The sequence below is a fragment of the Molossus molossus genome, unplaced genomic scaffold (assembly GCF_014108415.1).
Source record: "Molossus molossus isolate mMolMol1 unplaced genomic scaffold, mMolMol1.p scaffold_m16_p_23, whole genome shotgun sequence".
Lineage (NCBI taxonomy): Eukaryota > Metazoa > Chordata > Mammalia > Chiroptera > Molossidae > Molossus > Molossus molossus.
Genome location: NW_023425359.1, coordinates 760,447 through 781,825, shown reverse-complemented (window position 1 = coordinate 781,825; position 21,379 = coordinate 760,447). Strand labels below are relative to the sequence as shown.

Genomic DNA, 21,379 nt, shown 5'->3' with positions numbered 1-21,379 from the left:
TGCAGCGAACTGTTCCTTGACCTGACATCGTTGTTTAACAGATGCTCCTACAAAGAAACTTAGGTCAGGATATTCAAAGCTGTCAGGTAAACGGCTCATCATTTGCAGTGTGAAGGCTGTTGGTCCTCGGGTTCAAGGCAGTTTCTGTAGCGGGCTACTAGACAAGTGGAGGTCTCAGCTAATCCTGGTCGACCACCATGGCAGCTGAAGAATTTAGGAAAACCTACCAGTGAAATCGAGAGGTGGCTTCTGTATTATTGCATCTTTGGAGAAGATACTGATGTGTTGTAAACTTTAGGAGAAACTTAGTATATGAAATAAGTAGTATTGTTTAGTGTTGAAAATGAAATAAAAATATAGGGGGAACAGGTTTCCTAGAATTTCTCAGTGTTCTTGTCTTTAAATGGGTAACAGTCACATTTGGTTGTCAACCTGTTTCATCGGTCCTGAGACAGACCTTGCCCCCCCTGGGTTAACCTTTAAACCATGACAATCTCAGAATTGAAGGTGTCTCCAAGGCCTGTCAACCAGGTGGCAGTGTGGCCATCCAGGTGAGGGTGAGCTCAAGAAGGCCTAGCATCCGGTGACATTGAAGGTCACCTTCCTGACAGTCTGCCGAGAGAGGTCACAGGCACACCACTGTGCAGGTGGGGGTGGGGAGAGCTGGGGTCAGTTTAGACAAATTTGAAAATGAACTCGTCTCAGGAGATACTCAGATCTGTAAACAATGTGGTATTTTTCTGTTACATCCTTTTTATACTTGCTATATATTAAATATTTTAGGTTTATTTTAAATTTTCTTTTCTTTTTTTTTTTTTGGTTAATCCTCACCTGAGGATATTTTTCCATTGATATTTTACATAGAGTGGTGGGAGGGAGGGAGGGAGGGAGAAAGTAACATTGATATGAGAGAGACACATCCATTGGTTGCCTTCCGCAGGACCCTGATGGGGGCCAGGAATCGAACCTACAACCCAGGTATCTGTCCTTGGCTGGAAATTGAACCCGAGACCCTTTGGTCCACAGGCCAATGCTCTAACCAGTGAGCCAAACCGGCCAGGGCTATTTTTAATTTTCAAAATATCCAAAGAAAAAAATGCTGATGAATGGAATAGAATAACCTCAATTTCAACATATTCTGGGGGAAAAAATCTAAATGAAATACCTAAGTAAAGACCAAAGTAGTTTACTTTGTTAGTCTCTGCACTGCCAGTTTACAAAGATCGTCATTGCCTACTCAGTGTGTTTAAGGACGTCTTGGAAGCAGCCGTTAAGACTTCCGTTTCCTCAGCATGTTCCTTTGTCACTAACCTGTGAGGGGATCTGTGCTGAGCAGTCAGGTAAGATTCAAGCTGCTGTCAAACAGGACAGTCGGAGTTGTAGATGCTCCGTGGGAAAGAAAGAAAGGGGCCCTTGGACTGCGCTCGCAGCCAGCTGTCGGTGTGTGAGCCGTGCCAGCGGGCCCGGGAGGGCGCTCTGTCCAGGTCAGGGCTCGCACATGTCCCGGAAGTGCTGTGTCCCGGCCGGGAGGAGCAGCTCGGGCGGACCAGCTGGCGTAAGTCACAGGAGTGTGTCCCTGCGGAGAATAGCATGGCTTGTTTCACTTTCTAGTAATGTATACCCAGCACCCAGATTTTGGTTTCGAATACCATGCTCTAATTGAAGGAACCAGGGGTGCTTCTTGGGAAGTGGCAGATTCTAGAACTGGGGCAGAAAATACACAAGATAAACCTGCAGCATCTTGTAGTGTCAGGAAGTCAGAAAATGCTTCACACACACACACAAAGACAGGCACACACAGAGACACACACACACAGACATACACACAGACACACACTCGCACAGACAGAAGCACAGACACAGAGACAGACACACACACACAGACATACACAGAGACAGAGACAGACACACACACACAGACATACACAGAGACACAGACACATATAGAGACACACGCACACAGAGACAGAAACACAGACACACACAGAGACAGACACACACACAGACATACACAGACACATATAGACAGAAACACACATACACAGACACATGCACACAGACACACAGACACACACACACACAGACACACATGCACAGACACACACGCACATATGCACACACATACACAGACACAGAGACACATGCACACACAGACACGCACACACAGACACACAGAGACAGACACGCACACACGGACACAGACACACGCATACTTGATGGTGTGCACAGGCACTCGGTCGGGGCAGGCTGACAGGGCTCCCAGTGGCTAAGGCTGAAACGACTTGAGTGACAAAATAAGTGAAGTAACATTGGGTCACAACCTAGAGTATAAAGTAAATGTCTGTGTCCAAACCGATGGAAACAAGTGACTGGAGTAAGCAAATGCCTGGGTAAGAGACGACCAGCCTCGAGCACCCCGCCCTCAGGCGTGAATGGGGCTGCGCTCGGGACGTCCTTCGGAGGAGTGTGGGTGACTTTGCAGTGGGAACACCTGCGACGGTGGTGCGTCCCTCGATGTGAGGGGATGAAAATGACCTCTTGGTCATCTCAAACACCACAGCCCCCCCAGCTCATGAAAAACATCCCCAACCCAGTTCAGGGCCGTCTGTAAGTCCCTGGCCACGGCACCTCAAATGGGTGGTTTGAGTGAGAAACTGTCACAGGAAGAGGGGGGTTGGGGACATGGCCGCTAAGTGGCACGTGTCCTGGCTGGGGTCCCGGGACAGAAAAGGGCAGTGGTGGCACTGAGGACATCTGGACCGAGCAGACCGACCGGGAGCAAGGCTGTAAGGAGGGGAGAAATCCGACGGGGTTGTGCCCGGTGTCGGGACGGTGCGCGTCCGTGTCCGTCTGAGTGGACAGGCACCGCCTGCTTGTGAGGGACGGGGACGTCCTCGTCCTGGGGACAGGAGGCTCTCAGCACCGTCTTCGTTCCTTACTCTTCACATGACGTTAGTTTAGGGCACAGTGCAGGGACCTGACCTTTAGGTGCCACAGTGTGCTCGCCACAGTCCACGCCACCTGTCACCTGCAGAGCCACCCAGGTCCGTGGCTGTGTTCCCCTCTACCGTTCCTCCTCCCCACCCTCCTCTCAGCATCGTTTGATCTCTGCTTCTCAGTCTGTTTTTGTTTCCGTTTTGTTTGTTTTATTTTAGACCCACATAACAGTACGATCCTATGGCACTTGTCTTTCTTGTTCGATTTCACTTAGCATAATACCCTCGATCCATCCATTCTGTTGCGGATGAGAAGAGCTCATTGTGTTTTGTGTCTGAGTCGCGTCCCACTGTGTGACCCACCACCTCTTCGGTGTCTGCTCGTCTGCCAGTGGACACCTCGGTGGCCTCCACATCCGACGGCCGTAAATCATGCTGCAGTGCACAGGGCACCTCTTTCGGATCACTGCTGCTGTTTTCTCGGCATCCGTGCCCGGAAGTGGGACTGCTGGGTGGTCTGGCAGCTTCCTCTCTTTCCTGGGCCCCTCGGGTTCCACAGTGGCTGACTGTCCGGCCTTCGTTCCACTTGTCAGAGTTTGGGATCGAGATGGCTCGATGCTTCCTGTTACGGAGCAGGACACCAGACGGAGGTGCAGGGCGGGACGGGGCCCGCACGGCCTATTCCAGACGGAGGTGCAGGGCGGAGGGTGCAGGGCGGGACGGGGCCGGGCGGCCTGTTCCAGACGGAGGTGCAGGGCAAGACGGGCCGCGCGTCCTGTTCCAGACGGAGGTGCAGGGCGGGACGGGGCCCGCACGGCCTATTCCAGACAGAGGTGCAGGGCGGAGGGTGCAGGGCGGGACGGGGCCGGGCGGCCTGTTCCAGACGGAGGTGCAGGGCGGGATGGGCCGCACGGCCTATTCCAGACGGAGGTGCAGGGCGGAGGGTGCAGGGCGGGACGGGCCGCGCGTCCTGTTCCAGACGGAGGTGCAGGGCGGGACGGGCCGCGCGTCCTATTCCAGACGGAGGTGCAGGGCGGGACGGGGCCCGCACGGCCTATTCCAGACGGAGGTGCAGGGCGGAGGGTGCAGGGCGGGACGGGGCCGGGCGGCCTGTTCCAGACGGAGGTGTAGGGCAGGACGGGCCGCACGGCCTATTCCAGACGGAGGTGCAGGGCAGGACGGGCCGCACGGCCTATTCCAGACGGAGGTGCAGGGCAGGACGGGCCGCACGGCCTATTCCAGACGGAGGTGCAGGGCGGAGGGTGCAGGGCGGGACGGGCCGCGCGTCCTGTTCCAGACGGAGGTGCAGGGCGGGACGGGCCGCGCGTCCTGTTCCAGACGGAGGTGCAGGGCAGGACGTGGCCGAGCGTCCTGAAGGGCACCACAGCAGACGGGAGCCCGCCACCGAGGGGGAGCCCCCGCAGAGACCCGAGACGGGAAGGGGCAGTGGGCAGGGAGAGGGCGCAGGGCAAGGCCGAGGGTGTGGAAGACACTGCGCGGCTGGAGGTGGGGAGTGAGCAGGCCCAGCTCCGGACGGGAGGTCACAGTGCTTCCGAGAAGGGGCCAGATGGGCCTGTTTGAATCTTAGCTTCACTTCTACTGGGGTGCAGACTTGGTCAAGTGAATTAATACTTTTAAAACTCCCGTTTCCCGGCTCACGGTGTGTGACACAGAGGAGGTGCTCAGTGTGAGGAATCTGCACTTCATCTCCAGAGCCCTGCACAAGCCGCAGAGCTGCACGGGAACGGGCCAGATCAGGGGGGTGGCGCGTGCGGTGGGGAGTGGGGCGGGGCAGCCTGGACGCAGTGGAGCCCCTGGGGTGCTTCACGGCGACCTGCCCTAGGCAGCAGGCTCGCAGATGTGCCAGGGACGTGGTCAAGAGAAGCACCAGAGCGGGGGGGCGGGGGGTGGTTAGATGGACAGAGGAGAAACGCAAACGACTGGGGCCACCAGGTTTGGGGGGCCCAGTCACAGAATTGGGGAGCATAGGAGAGGAGCAGGGGGGTATGGATGAGTGGGGACAGTCAGCCCAGGCTGTGGGTCTGTCAGCGGGGACGTGTGCACATGCAGCTGGGAGGGAGAATGGCCCTGGGTGGGCTTGGGAAGGCCTGACGGGGAAGCAGCACACAGGGGTCTCCATCATTCTAGGGTCGCCACTCAGATACCCCAGGGGCCAGGCATGGGGTAGGGTGCTGCCTGTTAGAGCAGAGGCGGTGGAGGGCCGAGGGCTGCCTGCCGGAAACCCGAGTCTCTGCGGGAGAGACGTTCTCAAAGCCGGGCGTCCTAGAGGCGTTGGGCCGTGGACCTCAGCCTCCCTGGCGGGCGGTCACGGGTGCTGGGCTCACCGAGGCGGTGTTGGCTGGCGTCCCGGTGCCCTGGCTGTGGGTGTGAAGGACAGGCACGCAGCCTGGTGTGGGCTGTGCAGGTTGTCGATGTGGGGGCGGCCGCAGCCTGGTCGTGGCTGCCCCGTGGCCAGCCGGGAGCCGGAGCCTTTCCTCTCGTGCTTCCGTGGTTCTGTGGCGAAGGCCCGTTTCTGCCACTAAACTCTGGCAGATTAAAATTTATACATGTTTCAAAAAAATTAAATTCCAATAATTTCTAAAGCAGCTGTCGGGCGGAGGTGGGTGGCGTAAAGGGCACAGGACGGACTTTCGGGCGTGGGAACCCGTTGGGTCCTGACAGGGATGGAGGCACATGGGCTCACACGCGATGCGTATGTGAACCTGCCGCAGACCGCCCCACGCACACACGTGAAGCAGGTGGTGGGGTACCGGGCGCTGCGTGATGTCCTGGCGCGATCCTGTGCGGGGATCTGTCGGCGTCACCATCAGGGACACTGGATGGCCTGCGGGGCACTGACGCTGCGTCGTGGCTTCCAGCGAGCTCGCTAGCAGTTTCAGCTGAAGAGGAAAAGGAGCTGAGCCTGCAGTGGGAATCCGTACACCCTGCCTGGACGGCAGCCCCGGGGACGCGGGAGGGCTCTGGCAGGGAGCATGCACTCCCCCGGAGAAGGGCCGCGGGCAGCCACCGGAGGCACCAGGTGTGAAGGACAGGAGAGGAGTGCCCTGGGAGGTCAGAAGATGGGACTCAGTCCACAGTGCTCAGGGCACGAGGTTGTGACTGCGCGAATCCCACTGCAGTGACAGTGATGGGGAGGGGCTGGGAGGGATGCTCTGGGTCAGAGGGCGCGAATCCCACTGCAGTGACAGTGATGGGGAGGGGCTGGGAGGGATGCTCTGGGTCAGAGGGCCGAATCCCACTGCAGTGACAGTGATGGGGAGGGGCTGGGAGGGATGCTCTGGGTCAGAGGGCGCGAATCCCACTGCAGTGACAGTGATGGGGAGGGGCTGGGAGGGGTGCTCTGGGTCAGAGGGCGCGAATCCCACTGCGGTGACAGTGATGGGGAGGGGCTGGGAGGGATGCTCTGGGTCAGAGGGCGTGAATCCCACTGCGGTGACAGTGATGGGGAGGGGCTGGGAGGGATGCTCTGGGTCAGAGGGCGCGAATCCCACTGCAGTGACAGTGATGGGGAGGGGCTGGGAGGGATGCTCTGGGTCAGAGGGCGCGAATCCCACTGCAGTGACAGTGATGGGGAGGGGCTGGGAGGGATGCTCTGGGTCAGAGGGCGTGAATCCCACTGCAGTGACAGTGATGGGGAGGGGCTGGGAGGGATGCTCTGGGTCAGAGGGCGCGAATCCCACTGCAGTGACAGTGATGGGGAGGGGCTGGGAGGGATGCTCTGGGTCAGAGGGCGTGAATCCCACTGCAGTGACAGTGATGGGGAGGGGCTGGGAGGGATGCTCTGGGTCAGAGGGCGAGAATCCCACTGCAGTGACAGTGATGGGGAGGGGCTGGGAGGGATGCTCTGGGTCAGAGGGCGCGAATCCCACTGCAGTGACAGTGATGGGGAGGGGCTGGGAGGGATGCTCTGGGTCAGAGGGCGTGAATCCCATGCGGTGACAGTGATGGGGAGGGGCTGGGACGAGGGGGTGAGAGGGATGCTCTGGGTCAGAGATTTTACAGAAAAGAACAGTCACAAGTTTCCCAACAAAGACTGGGCTATGGCTTCGGCACAGAATGGTGGGTCATGGTTTTGACATGATGCCGGAGAAGGAACTGTCTGGAGTCACACGTCCAGGACTGGGAGGGTGGGAATGCAGCTGGGGGCCGCGTGCGTGTGGAAGAGCACCCCGAGGGCGAGGAGGGAGGAGAGCGGTGAGGTGGCCTGGGGAGGAAGCAGAATCCCTCACGGGAGAAGACGGAGAGAGCAGGGAGAACCGGCAGAGGGCTCGAGTCTGGGGGGGTCAGCAGAGACCGTGCAGGTGGGCTGCGCAGTGCGACCCGCTGGCCACAAGCCCACGGGGCAGGGCGCCCTGAAGAAGCCGCTCGATTCACCATCGCCCCCCTCCGCCTCCCGTGAATGTCTGTCCTGTGCTATTCTGTGTCTTCCTGTGACGTTCTCGGCCCCAGGTTCTGCAGTGAGCGAAAGGAAGGCCCCTGCCTCCGGCTGGTGGTGGGGAGAGTGTCAGCAGGTCGGCCCCCCTGCTTCCCTCTTCCTGGATCAGAATGGAGACGTGGCCATGGGCCACGGCAAGTGGCCGCTTCAGGTGTTTCTCTCTGGTCTCCCTTGTAGCCAAGTAGATGCGTTTCCTCCTCTCTGCCCCTGTGGCCATCTTAGCTGGGCCCTGCCTGGCCACTCTCCCTGGCCCTGCTCAGCTACAGGCAGCGCCTGTGTGAGCTCATCACAAATGGTGGTGTGTGTTATGGGTGTGTGTGTGGTGGGTGTGTGGTGTTTGTATTTGTGTGGGTGTTATGGGTGTGTGTGTGGTATTTGTGTATTATGTGTGTGTGTTACGGGTGTGTGTTATGTGTGTGTGTGGTGTGTTATGTGTGTGTGTGTGGTGTGTGTGTTACGAATGTGTGGGGTGTGTGTGTTATGTGTGTGTGATGTGTGTGTGTTACGAGTGTGTGGTGTGTGTGTTATGTGTGTGTGATGTGTGTGTGTTACGAGTGTGTGGTGTGTGTGTGTTACGAGTGTGTGGGGTGTGTGTTATGAGTGTGTGGTGTGTGTGTGATGTGTGTGTGATATGTGTGTTACGAGAGTGTGTGGTGTGTGTTACGAGTGTGTGGTGTGTGTGTTACGAGTGTGTGTGGTGTGTGTGTTACGAGTGTGTGGTGTGTGTTACGAGTGTGTGTGGTGTGTGTGTTATGAGAGTGTGGTGTGTGTTACGAGTGTGTGGTGTGTGTTACGAGTGTGTGTGGTGTGTGTGTTACGAGTGTGTGTGGTGTGTGTGTTACGAGTGTGTGTGGTGTGTTACATGTGTGTGGTGTGTGTTACGAGTGTGTGGTGTGTGTGTTATGTGTTACGAGTGTGTGTGGTGTGTGTTACGAGTGTGTGTGGTGTGTGTGTGTCCCAGGGGTGGTCCCAGCGTACTGCAGTACACTGACCTTTGGTCAATATTGATGAATGTTGAATAAAGGGATGTAATAAGGAGGATGATTTGTATCTGTATTGTGTCCTCAGGGAACACTGGGGTGTTGCAGGGAGCTGTCCACCATGCTGAAGTACTGGGAACTCCTGTGGACGTGATTGTTTTCATCAGTAGAAACTGTCAGTCATTACTGGGGTGCAGCCAGTGACACTGACAGGTGACCACTAAGTAGGAACATGGAGGGGGTCGGAGTCCATCCGAGTCCCCAGCGACACGGTGTCACTGTAAACATCAGGGGCTATGGCTGACACACTCTCTGGGCTGGGAGTTTTCAAAGGACTAAGGGAAGCTTAAACTTTTCTCGTCACTTAATTTTCCTGCCCCCCTCGCGCTCTGTGGGGAACACAGGTAAGTGGGTAGTTCAGAACCCAGCCCCAGGAGGGAAGCCGCCCTCACCGACACCCGGCAGTGGCCGTGCTTCCAGGTCACAGGGGGCTTAGGGTTTCTCTCTCTCTCTTTTTGTTAATCCTCACCTGAGGACATTTTTTTTTTTTTTATCCTCACCCGAGGACATTTTTCCATTTTTTGTTCAGATAGAGCGGGAGGAAGAGAGAGGAAGAGAGAGAGAGAAACATCGACGTGAAGGGACACATCGAGTAGCTGCCACCCGCACGACCAACCAGGGCCGGGGACAAACTGCAACCGAGGTACGTGCCCTTAGCGGGAACCGAACCCGGGTCTCTCTGAACCGCAGGCCGACGCTCCAACCACTGAGCCAAACCGGCCAGGGCCTCACCTGAGGACATTTTGTTCAGATAGAGTAGGAGGGAGAGAGAGAGAGAGAAACATTGACGTGAAGGGACACATCGAGTGGCTGCCCCTGCACAACCGACCAGGGCTGGGGACAAACTGCAACGGAGGTACATGCCCTTAGCGGGAACCGAACCCGGGTCTCTCTGGACCGCAGCCTGATGCTCTAACCGCTGAGCCAAACCGGCCAGGGCTCAGTGTTTCTCTTTTTCAGCCCAAGGCGAGGTAGCAGGGGATGGGGCCATGGTTTTAACATTGTGGTTGTACAGTGGTTGGCATGAAAGTACTTTGACTTGCACAGGTGCCGCAGTGGGGGGCACTGCGGCGTCACGAGTGGACGCAGGTGCCGCAGTGGGGGGCGCTGCGGCGTCACGAGTGGACGCAGGTGCCGCAGTGGGGGGCGCTGCGGCGTCACGAGTGGACACAAAGCTCTGGGAGGGTGCTTTTCTGTTTCGGAATTCAATGCCAGCACGTCCTGTCTCCGGAGAAGTTGGGGAGCCCTGCTAGTGGGCACGCAGTAGTGTAGGTGTACCTTGTTCTCGGTTACCCAATCCAGGGTCAGGTGGCCCGTCTGAGTGATTCTTCCTTTTCAGAAGCTCATTCTGAAGCAAGCCCTGGACCTCGTGCTGCGGTGGGCCCTCAGCCACAATTTCAGTGTCCGGCTGTACGCGCTGGTCGCTCTGAGGAAAATCTGGAGCATGTGTGGGACGTTGCAAGTGGAAGGACTGGACGCCCTGACGTCTGTGATCGAATCCAGCCTTAATCAAGTGGAAAGTGCGCACGGAGCAGGGTGAGGACTGTACCCGGCAGCACTTCAGTGGCACAGAGGCGGCTTGGAGAAGGGGACCCCTCTGAAGTCACAGGGAGCGCAGAGCCCAGACAGGCAGAGCTGGCGTGGCCCACGGTGTGATGTGCACTAAGGGCTTGGGTGTTGGTTCACTTGACCTTCTCAAGCGCTGCTGCTGTGGGTGGAGGCGAGGGCACCTGCCCCGGCCTCTCCTACAGCCCCTGCAGGGGCCTCACCAGACGCTCCTGCCTCGGCTCGAGGTGCTGCATCCCTGTGGTCACTGCCACTCACGGTCCGGAAGGCCAGGCTTGCACACTGCAGAGCCCCAGGCCCTCTGAGTCCACAGAGCGGTCCTCCTTCACGTGCTCAAAGGCGCTCACCCGTCCACGCGAGCCAGTGGTAGGAGTTTGGAGCGGCTTTTCAGGCACATGAAGTAGCGTGTGGAAAACCGGGAGCACATCAGTGAGTCCTGCCCTGACCATCACGTGGGCGAAAGTTTGGCTCTGTCGTAGCCCCCAAAGGAGAGAGCGAGCCCGGGCAAGGGTCTTCTCCGCCTACAAGGTGTCTGTGGAGTTCCTCCTCCCAAGCATTTAACTTCTGTCTGGCGGGCTGTTCCTCTGGTGCTGCTCCCACCCGGTCAGCTGCCCTGCTGTTGGATGGAGCGCAGGCCCCACACACCACCCAGACTGACCCCTCAGCTCCACCCGGTCAGCTGTCCTGCTGTTGGATGGAGCGCAGGCCCCGCACACCACCCAGACTGACCCCTAGCTCCCACCCGGTCAGCTGCCCTGCTGTTGGATGGAGCGCAGGCCCCGCACACCACCCAGACTGACCCCTAGCTCCCACCCGGTCAGCTGTCCTGCTGTTGGATGGAGCGCAGGCCCCGCACACCACCCAGACTGACCCCTCAGCTCCACCCGGTCAGTTGCCCTGCTGTTGGATGGAGCGCAGGCCCCACACACCACCCAGACTGACCCCTCAGCTCCACCCGGTCAGCTGCCCTGCTGTTGGATGGAGCGCAGGCCCCGCACACCACCCAGACTGACCCCTCAGCTCCACCCGGTCAGCTGCCCTGCTGTTGGATGGAGCGCAGGCCCCGCACACCACCCAGACTGACCCCTCAGCTCCACCCGGTCAGCTGCCCTGCTGTTGGATGGAGCGCAGGCCCCGCACACCACCCAGACTGACCCCTAAGCTCCACCCGGTCAGCTGCCCTGCTGTTGGATGGAGCGCAGGCCCCGCACACCACCCAGACTGACCCCTAAGCTCCCACCCGGTCAGCTGCCCTGCTGTTGGATGGAGCGCAGGCCCCGCACACCACCCAGACTGACCCCTAAGCTCCACCCGGTCAGCTGCCCTGCTGTTGGATGGAGCGCAGGCCCCGCACACCACCCAGACTGACCCCTAAGCTCCATAAGTACAGACCTGGGTTCCATTCTTGTGAATCCTTCTTTGTTGTAGGACTTTGAGAGTTATTCAGTTAGTCTGTTTTGTATTTCATTTCAAAAGGTGAAATGTAGTGTCAGTCTTTAAAGTATGTTGATCTTGGAGGTACAGGTGTATAAATCTTAGGGTAAAATTCACAGAGTTTTCCATTCTTTCTAAGTCCTGCAGCCCCTCTGAGAGGAGCCAGTTTCCCTCACCGTGTCCCCTTCACCCCATTGTCACCCCTCAGGAATGCCCAGAAGAGCTGGCAGCGCATCCGAGACCACTTCTTCTTTGCGGCATTTCACCCACTTGAGGACCACTGTCTGGAGGTGAGCAGAGAAGGTCCACGCAGCTCTCCTGTTGGCAGCCCTGACGCGCCCGTGGCCGTGGCCGTGGCCGTGGCCGTGGCCGGTCTGCGGAGCCAGCTCCTCCCAGCGCGGTGAAGCACTGAGCTGGATTCCGCCCCTTTATGCAGACGACTTGCACTTCACTCTTCAGCAGTGAAAACTGGATCTCCACTCTTTCTCAGGCAGTCGGGCTTGTAAACACTGGAAGGGGGAATATTTAACTCTGAACAGAAATCTGTTGTGACATTAAAAGGAAATGAGTGAGGTCATTCGTGCAGGTGAGATTGTGTGGTGATGAAGCCCATCATGACTGCAGACCGAGATCTACTCTTGTTAATGGCCTTTTCTGGGTCTGGGCCTGAGAGTGATAGCACCGGTGCCCCCCGCTGTGCGCTGATGTAATTTTAAGAACCGTAAACATGTTTATTACAACTGGTGTGTAAATCAGTGAACTTGATATCTAAGCTACTAAAATTTATAGACATTGTATCACTTCCTCCCTTTGAATGGAAACACTTGACCTGGTTCTTTTCCCCTGAAGAACCTGGAGTATCTAACCTGAGCTGCTGGCGCAAGGGAGTGGTTTTGGTGGATCACCGGGAAGCTGGCCTCTAAGCAAACAGCTCTGTGTTGTGAGATGTCACCGTGGAGCGCTAATGTGTACTTTCTGCTGCTTCATTGCAAACGTTGTTTCGGATTTTCCAACTATTTTAACATGCTCTGTGCTGTGTCCTTGGTGCCCAGAAGACTGGCATCTTTCTGAAGGAGTCTTCACTCCCTCTGTGCTAGGTCCACCTTCCTGTCAGTTTCCAGCAGGAGTAAGACCTTCCTTTCCTCCTCCCTGCCTTGGACGGCCTCGCGCCCGCGTTCTCGGCACCCCCTCTGTTCACGGTGTGAAGAACCGTAACTGTATGTGCAGATACACTGATGGTGCACAGAGCTGTCTCCTTACACGTGTAGCTACATGAGTACCTCCTTAGAGAACTCGTTGCAGTCATGACGCTGGTTTCCATTGGCACAAATGGTGGGTGAAGAAAACCAGTGGTCAGAGCGGGGGTGGAGCCTGCACGTTCTTCCTTCAGTTGCTTTTAAATCTCCTGTTGCTCTGCTGCCGCTGCTTGTGTGCCTTTGACCTTGGTGATTTTCTGGTCCTCGGTTCTCACAGGTAAGAGAAAGAAAGGACTGTTCATGTGGTGCCCAAATAGTACTGTTCACAGTGTGCAGTGTATAAGACGCTTCTTTTCATGCTGTTTAACCTCACCCTGTCCACACGTCACAAGTGAGGACGCTGGAGCCAGGAAGGCTGACTGGCTGCCCAGTGGCAGTGCTGGTGATCAGTGGGCAGCACTGCTCCCGACGCTGCCGGCGTCAGCACTGAGCCCGGCTCTGCTAGGGGAGGGCGGCTGGTGCCCTGCCCCTGGGGACACCCGCGTGGGAGCTCAGCCTGCGCGAGGGGTTCCCGAGTCACCCGCCAGGTTCCTTAGGAAACAGGATGCGCGAGGGGGGGTTCCCGAGTCACGCGCGGGGTTCCTTAGGAAACAGGATGCGCGAGGGGGGGTTCCTGAGTCTCGCGCGGGGTTCCTTAGGAAACAGGATGCGCGAGGGGGGGTTCCCGAGTCACACGCTGGGTTCCTTAGGAAACAGGATGCGCGAGGGGGGGTTCCCGAGTCACGCGCCGGGTTCCTTAGGAAACAGGATGCGCGAGGGGGGGTTCCCGAGTCACGCGCCGGGTTCCTTAGGAAACAGGATGCGCGAGGGGGGGTTCCCGAGTCACGCGCGGGGTTCCTTAGGAGACACGATGCGCGAGGGGTTCCCGAGTCACACGCCGGGTTCCTTAGGAAACCCGATGCGTGTGTACAGACAGTTGCTACAAGATAGACATTATGTAATTTGATCAGATACGGTAGTTTCGGGAAATACAGTAGTAATAACTTGTACTTTAAACAGTTACATATTTTTTGGTTATTTTTAAGAGAAAATTTAGATTTTACAATTTTCTTTTCAGACCATATTTTACATCCTTCCACGCCTTTCTGGCCTCGTTGAGGACGAATGGATCACCATGGAGAAGTTCTCCAGGTTCACGGACATCCCCTCGGGAGCCGGCCCTCAGCGCTGCCTGTCCCCAACCCGGCTTCGTGAACTGCAGCCAGAGGCCTGGGCCCAGCAGGACGGAGGTGAAGAGGGTTTTTGTTTTATTTTCCCCACTGCTGACTTGCTCAGGCTTATTGACGTGAGTTACTTAGAACAGGGGCTGAAAAAAGCACTTTTTTGTTGATGTGTGAGCTCTGCTCCCCACGTGGAGAGAAGCCGGCGTGGAGACGCGGTGTGCCCTGGACAAGGCCTGCGGCTGGCCGGGAGCGGCGCTGCGCGAGCCGCAGACGCCTGGCCCGCTCGTCACGTAAGCTGCTGGCTTCTCTCTTCTTTGAAATACTGTTCATTAACATTCATTGCTTCTCCACTATATATTTCTATAAAATACAGACTTTAGAAAGGGCCACATTATGAAATTTCTTGTCCCATTTAAGAATGGAGCCGACCCTCCTCGGTCTGGTTGGATGTCCCGTCTCCTGTCACCTTCTTCCTCAAGCTTCCATGGCTCCCCCCTGCCCTGCGGCCCTCCTTCCCTGAAACCCAAGGCCCACGCTCCACACCCAGCTTGATTCACGGCCAACCCTCAGCATGCTGCCGAGGTCTGCATTGTCACTAGGTCACAACTGGTGCTGGTGCGCCCTAGCCTGTAACCTCACCAAAACCACATCTGGCTCTGCCCGGCCTCTTTCCTGGGCCTGCTGGGCACTCCATCAGCTCTTTAAACTCAACACGTCCAGGTGGATTTGCCTTGTCACACCAGCTCCTCTGTGCCCTTCCATCCAGAGTCACCAGCACTGCACGCTGTCCCTCCCCGGCCTCCTCTGTGCCCTTCCGTCCAGAGTCACCGGCACTGCACGCTGTCCCTCCCCGGCCTCCTCTGTGCCCTTCCATCCGGAGTCACCGGCACTGCACACTGTCCCTCCCCGGCCTCCTCTGTGCCCTTCCGTCCGGAGTCACCGGCACTGCACGCTGTCCCTCCCTGGCCTCCTCTGTGCCCTTCCGTCCAGAGTCACCGGCACTGCACGCTGTCCCTCCCCGGCCTCCTCTGTGCCCTTCCATCCGGAGTCACCGGCACTGCATGCTGTCCCTTCCCATTGCCTCTGGCGAGTCTGCTTCCCTTCTGGCTGCTGTTCCTGTGGCCCCTCTTGCAGTGACTTCATTTGGGCTGTCCCTGTCTTCGCCTGGACTAGTGTAAAGTCCTGAATGGTTTTCCAGTCCCAGCTTTTAAGAGGGATTTTTCTAAAACTCAAAACCACATCTGTTATTCCCCTCTCCAAGCCCTTGAATGGCTCCTGTCTGTGGAATTAATTCTTTATCATATATGCAAAGTCCTTGTGATCTGGCGGAGCCACCTCCCTCCTCCAGGCTGTGAGCAAACCCAGTGCAGCTGGGGCGGGGCATTCCCCACGCTGTGCTCCCCGAGCCTGGGTGGGCCTTCCTCTGCCCCCTCTTCCGGGTGTGAACAACCCGTCTGGGGGAACACGCCCCCTCTGCAGTGCTGTGGTGTTGTTCTCAGAGCGTCCTTCCATCCCCAGGAAGTACCTGCTCCCTGGTTGCTCTGTCAACAGTTTGCAGTAGGACAGGTTCCAGGAAGGGCCTGACGCTCACCTCAGTCCAGTGCTGAGATCAAGGCACTGGTCGGACGGGCCAGTCACCTGCTTGGACTCAGCGGTTAGGCAAGCACTGTGGTCGGACGGGCCTAGTCACCTGCTGGGACTCAGCGGTTAGACAAGCACTGTGGTCGGACGGGCCTAGTCACCTGCTGGGACTCAGCGGTTAGACAAGCACTGTGGTCGGACGGGCCTAGTCACCTGCTGGGACTCAGCGGTTAGGCAAGCACTGTGGTCGGACAGGCTAGTCACCTGCTGGGACCCATTGGTTAGGTAAGAAAATATGCTTTGCTTTAGAAACGTTCCCCTAGGTACTTGCAAAGTAATTTAAAATAAAGACTATGTATATTTTCAGGAATATAGTTCTTCAGAAAATTCTAGTTTAATACATTGTTTGTAGGATACACCATTATTTTATGTACCTCTAAGAAAAAATGCTAGTAAACTATGACACTGTATGGATCTAAGATGCTTCCCAAATCTGGGTATGATAAAAATGTAAAGAAAGTGTGCCCAAGGCTGTCCGATGTTTTCATGGTTAGTAGACTTGAATTTGAAAACTTAAAAAATCATTATGAAAATGGCAATTGTGTCTGAATCCAAGTTCTTTAGTTAATGAATCTCATCCTAAACTATCATTTTAAACTCTTAAAATATATGTATGATATAAAGTATATATGTAAATATATAAAAATATATTACAGAGTATGAGAGAGGGAGGGGACTGGGCTACAGACGGGATTATGTAATGTGTAAATATATATAAATATAAATATATGAAAGTATATTACACAGTGTAGGAGAGGGGACTGGCTGCAGACGGGATTATGTAATGTATAAATATCTATAAATATATGCAAGTATATTACACAGTGTAGGAGAGGGGACTGGCTACAGACGGGATTATGTAATGTATAAATATCTATAAATATATGAAAGTATATTACACAGTGTAGGAGAGGGGACTGGCTACAGACGGGATTATGTAATGTATAAATATCTATAAATATATGAAAGTATATTACACAGTGTAGGAGAGGGGACTGGCTACAGACGGGATTATGTAATGTATAAATATATATAAATATAAATATATGAAAGTATATTACACAGTGTAGGAGAGGGGACTGGCTGCAGACGGGATTATGTAATGTATAAATATCTATAAATATATGCAAGTATATTACACAGCGTAGGAGAGGGGACTGGCTACAGACGGGATTATGTAATGTGTAAATATATATAAATATAAATATATGAAAGTATATTACACAGTGTAGGAGAGGGGACTGGCTGCAGACGGGATTATGTAATGTATAAATATCTATAAATATATGAAAGTATATTACACAGTGTAGGAGAGGGGACTGGCTGCAGACGGGATTATGTAATGTATAAATATCTATAAATATATGAAAGTATATTACACAGCGTAGGAGAGGGGACTGGCTACAGACGGGATTATGTAATGTATAAATATCTATAAATATATGAAAGTATATTACACAGCGTAGGAGAGGGGACTGGCTACAGACGGGATTATGTAATGTATAAATATCTATAAATATATGAAAGTATATTACACAGCGTAGGAGAGGGGACTGGCTACAGACGGGATTATGTAATGTATAAATATCTATAAATATATGAAAGTATATTACACAGTGTAGGAGAGGGGACTGGCTACAGACGGGATTATGTAATGTATAAATATCTATAAATATATGAAAGTATATTACACAGTGTAGGAGAGGGGACTGGCTACAGACGGGATTATGTAATGTATAAATATCTATAAATATATGAAAGTATATTACACAGCGTAGGCGAGGGGACTGGCTACAGACGGGATTATGTAATGTATAAATATCTATAAATATATGAAAGTATATTACACAGCGTAGGAGAGGGGACTGGCTACAGACGGGATTATGTAATGTATAAATATCTATAAATATATGAAAGTATATTACACAGCGTAGGCGAGGGGACTGGCTACAGACGGGATTATGTAATGTATAAATATCTATAAATATATGAAAGTATATTACACAGCGTAGGCGAGGGGACTGGCTACAGACGGGATTATGTAATGTATAAATATCTATAAATATATGAAAGTATATTACACAGCGTAGGCGAGGGGACTGGCTACAGACGGGATTATGTAATGTATAAATATCTATAAATATATGAAAGTATATTACACAGCGTAGGCGAGGGGACTGGCTACAGACGGGATTATGTAATGTATAAATATCTATAAATATATGAAAGTATATTACACAGCGTAGGCGAGGGGACTGGCTACAGACGGGATCGTTTTCCGCCCAGGCCCTTGCTCCGGGGAAGCAGAGCAGCAGCCCGAGTGGACCGACGTGCAGAAGAAGATCATCCCGTGGAAGAACTATGTTCCCGACTTAGACCTGGAGCTGGTGCTTCGGGATCGTGCTGCCAAGCTTGGGAAGTCCATCAGCCGACTGATTGTAGTGGCCTCGCTCATCGATAAACCCACCAATTTAGGAGGTAACACTCAGTACTCGGGGGGCCTGCTTAAAATCCTTTGATCCTGGAAGTGTTCAGTGGGTGCCCTGCCACGCCCGCGGTTTCCCACGGGGTGCGGCCAGGCCCGAGGCCCTTTCCCGGGATGTGGCCACGGCCCCTTCCCCCGGGTGCAGGGCGCACGTGACTCGCTTGCTCCGCAGGGCTCTGCCGCACCTGCGAGGTGTTCGGGGCCGCGCTGCTGGTGGTCGGCAGCCTCCAGTGCGTCCGCGACAAGCAGTTCCAGCACCTCAGTGTCTCCGCGGAGCAGTGGCTTCCTCTAGTGGAGGTGGGTGGACGCACTCATCGCTGGAGGTTCACTTGCTGAGAGCTGTAGCGCTGCATTCCGCGTGCGAGTGCAGGGAGGGAGGATCAGTGCGTTCCTTCTGCCCCCCCCCACCCCCCCCACCCCCGCCGCCTCCCCAGGCCCTGCTTTCGGAGATCGGGGTGCGGCGCCGCTTTCGGAATGACTGACACGTCTGTGACCTCGGGGGAGCTCTTGTTCACGTGCATGAGTCTGTCCTTCCCTTTTTCAAGACTTTTGAGCAAACTTAGTTTAATAAGAGTTTTTTTAAAACAGATTTTACTTCAAGCAGGGCTGTCACTGAATGATTTAATGTTCTGCTCTTTGAACATGAATATTAAGGTGAGACCCTCCCAGCTGCCGGGCTTCCTGCAGCAGAAGAAGGCGGAAGGCTACACGGTCGTGGGCGCGGAGCAGACGGCTCGGAGCGCGGCCCTGACGCACTACCGCTTCCCGGAGAGCTCCCTGCTCCTGCTGGGGTGAGCGCCTTCGGGGGGGGGGGGGGGCAGCCACCCGACATCAGTGCTGGGCCCTGCTACTAACCTCCACCTGGGCTCGCACTCTGCTCCCGTCTGGGAGGCCAGGTGAACGGAGAACTGACCCATGCACTGTTTTGTTATCCTTCTTTTCCTGGTAGCTAAGACTTACTTTTGTTAACCTGTCTCTTCCAGGAATATTCAGAATATCTGAGAAAAACACTGCTTATTACAGGAAAAGTAACCTTTCTTCCACTTTCCCCAGAAACGAGCGCGAAGGAATCCCAGCCAACCTGATCCAGCAGCTGGACGTGTGCGTGGAAATCCCGCAGCAGGGCATCACGCGCTCGCTGAACGTGCACGTGAGCGCCGCCCTGCTGGTCTGGGAGTACACCCGGCAGCAGGCGCGCCCCCAGGCGCCCTCCCGGCTGCGGAGCCGCGCAGAAACGGCGCGCTCTGGGCAAATGAAATAGATTCCGAACGTGCTGGAATAATTTGTATTTTTCTTCTTACAATATAATGCCAAACCTTTTCATGTGCCTTAAACATATTACTATATGTTGTCCTCTTTAATAAACATTTTTATCTAAACTGTATTGCTGCTTTAGTACAATGTTTTAAATGATCGTGGAAATAAAACAACGTAATTTTAAAAGATCAGTTCTTTCCTAAAAATGAGTTGTCAGAACAGCCTCGTGTGGACTGAGGCAGGAGGAGGGCTGCTGACGGCTCTGACCGCGCCCCTGTGGCTTGGGGGTCGGGCTCTGCTTGGCGCTTCGCCTTTGCTCTGGTTCCGGGGGAACACGCCTGGCAAGACGCCGCCAGCTGCCCCCCAGAGCTCGTAATACTCAGGTGAAAGGTTTTATTTATTTTTAAAGCCAAGCACTAGGCCATAATCATTCATGTGAAGTTTTTTAAGGAAATGTTGATATTCCACCTTTGCTCAGAGCTCAATAGTGGTTAGAAACAATCTATATTCTGACAGCTGCCAACATGGACCCAAAGGAGGTGACTTCCTCTTGCACATCTTGGAACTTGCACACCACGGTTGGCTCAGTTTCTGTTCCAACTCTTTGTTTGATACCGGGGTTGCTTCATTATTTAATGGCGACTGCTTAATCACCAACTTACAAAGAACTACAGTTATGTCTGGGTCCACATATTTAAATTTCAGAGTTCATTGCCTGAGTCTTTTTTTTTCCTTCTGTAACTTTATTGAAATAATTTTTGTTTGGCAGGCGTCACAAAGATTGTAGTTCCCCTATGATTCTTGTAGGACGTTACAGAACCATGGACATTTATCAGAACTAAGAAAGAACACTGATGATGGTGCAGTTCACTAGACTAGACTGCAGTCCTGATCTAATTCAGATTTCCATTTTCCCAAAAATGTCCTTTTTCAGTTGCATTCAGTCAACATGTCTCCTCCAGCCAACAGGTTTCCAGTCCTTCCTTCTTTTTCATGACCTTGACACTTTGGAAGGGTATTGGTCACGTCCTTGGTGTCCCCTGCTCAGACTGATGCTGTGGGTTAAAGGACGCGGCACGACTTCCCACACCCGCGTGCTCAAGGCGGTGTTTGCCGCGTTCTCTGTGAAGGCTGTTGGGTCTCCGGTCCTCTTGGAGGCCTGCTCTACAAATACGCTTCACCGCTGGGAGGGAGGAGCTTCAAGAAACCTGGGAGCAACTGTGAGAACTGCCACCTAAGCAGTGCATCTTTGGCAGCTAGTTGGAGGCTAGCTCCACACTGCTGCTCCGGAACATTCCACTCCTGTTGGCGTCCACCGGTGGATGCTGTCGGTAGCAGATGCTACTGGGGTTCTAACAGGACATTCTGTATTTCCCTCACTTCTCCTACACTTGCTGGGCTTGTCCCTACTTCAGCCATCAGTTTGCATCAGCGTGGATGGCTGTGTCCTCTGACAGGCTAGCAGTGTCTCTTTCTGGCACTGACCATGAATCCTCATCTTTTACTCGGCCTTCCCAGTTCTGGAATCAAACATTTCTCCAAGGAGCACTGGTTCCCTTCGCTGGAGAACGAGCATCAGAAACCCAGCTCTGGGTGCTGGGCGCGCCCGCTGTCCGGCACAGCTCCACGGGCGTGGGCGCAGCTGGGACTCTGGGCACCCACAGCCGTGTGTTAACTGGTTAGTATGAGCACGAATTCTTCCTGTAACCGACCCCAGCCCAACACAAAACTCATTCTAACATTCAGGGCTTGCTTATTTTTTACTTATTCTGACAAACCTGGTTCTCATGATTGTAGTTTCAGAATTGCTAAACCATATTCCCATGAACTTGAGCAATTTGTGGGGTTCTTTTGGTCTTTAGGCAGAGTGATGTAGGTCAGTCCCTTTCTTACCCACCCCCTTCAGCGAGATTGTGATCCTTCCACTGGGGTCAGACTCACTCACCCCAGCTCAGCCCGCACTGGACACCTCAGGGCTGGCTGGGCTCATGCTATTTACGGTGCTAAGCCCCTCTGCAGTGCCCAGCTATGTGGGTGTGCCAGTGCACACTCACGGGCCCCCAGGGCACATCGCCTAGGACTGCCTCCGTGGGACCCTCCAAAGCAACCGCTTTTCCCAGGCCCCGTCGCTGGCAACCACTCATT

The 21,379-nt window shown here is 54.5% G+C and overlaps 1 protein-coding gene across 1 annotated transcript in view; it reads left to right on the top strand.

Moving 5' to 3' along the window:
• The window catches only part of TARBP1 (TAR (HIV-1) RNA binding protein 1), a 77,285-nt gene extending 57,968 nt beyond the window's left edge, over nucleotides 1–19,317 (top strand). The window contains exons 24-30 of the mRNA XM_036277524.1: nucleotides 9,772–9,968; nucleotides 11,641–11,722; nucleotides 13,746–13,917; nucleotides 17,779–17,970; nucleotides 18,150–18,274; nucleotides 18,632–18,768; nucleotides 19,031–19,317. Of these exons, the coding sequence (XP_036133417.1) occupies nucleotides 9,772–9,968; nucleotides 11,641–11,722; nucleotides 13,746–13,917; nucleotides 17,779–17,970; nucleotides 18,150–18,274; nucleotides 18,632–18,768; nucleotides 19,031–19,238 (1,113 nt within the window). The 3' untranslated portion in view covers nucleotides 19,239–19,317. The remainder of the gene's footprint in view (nucleotides 1–9,771; nucleotides 9,969–11,640; nucleotides 11,723–13,745; nucleotides 13,918–17,778; nucleotides 17,971–18,149; nucleotides 18,275–18,631; nucleotides 18,769–19,030) is intronic.
• Nucleotides 19,318–21,379: the final 2,062 nt, after the last annotated feature.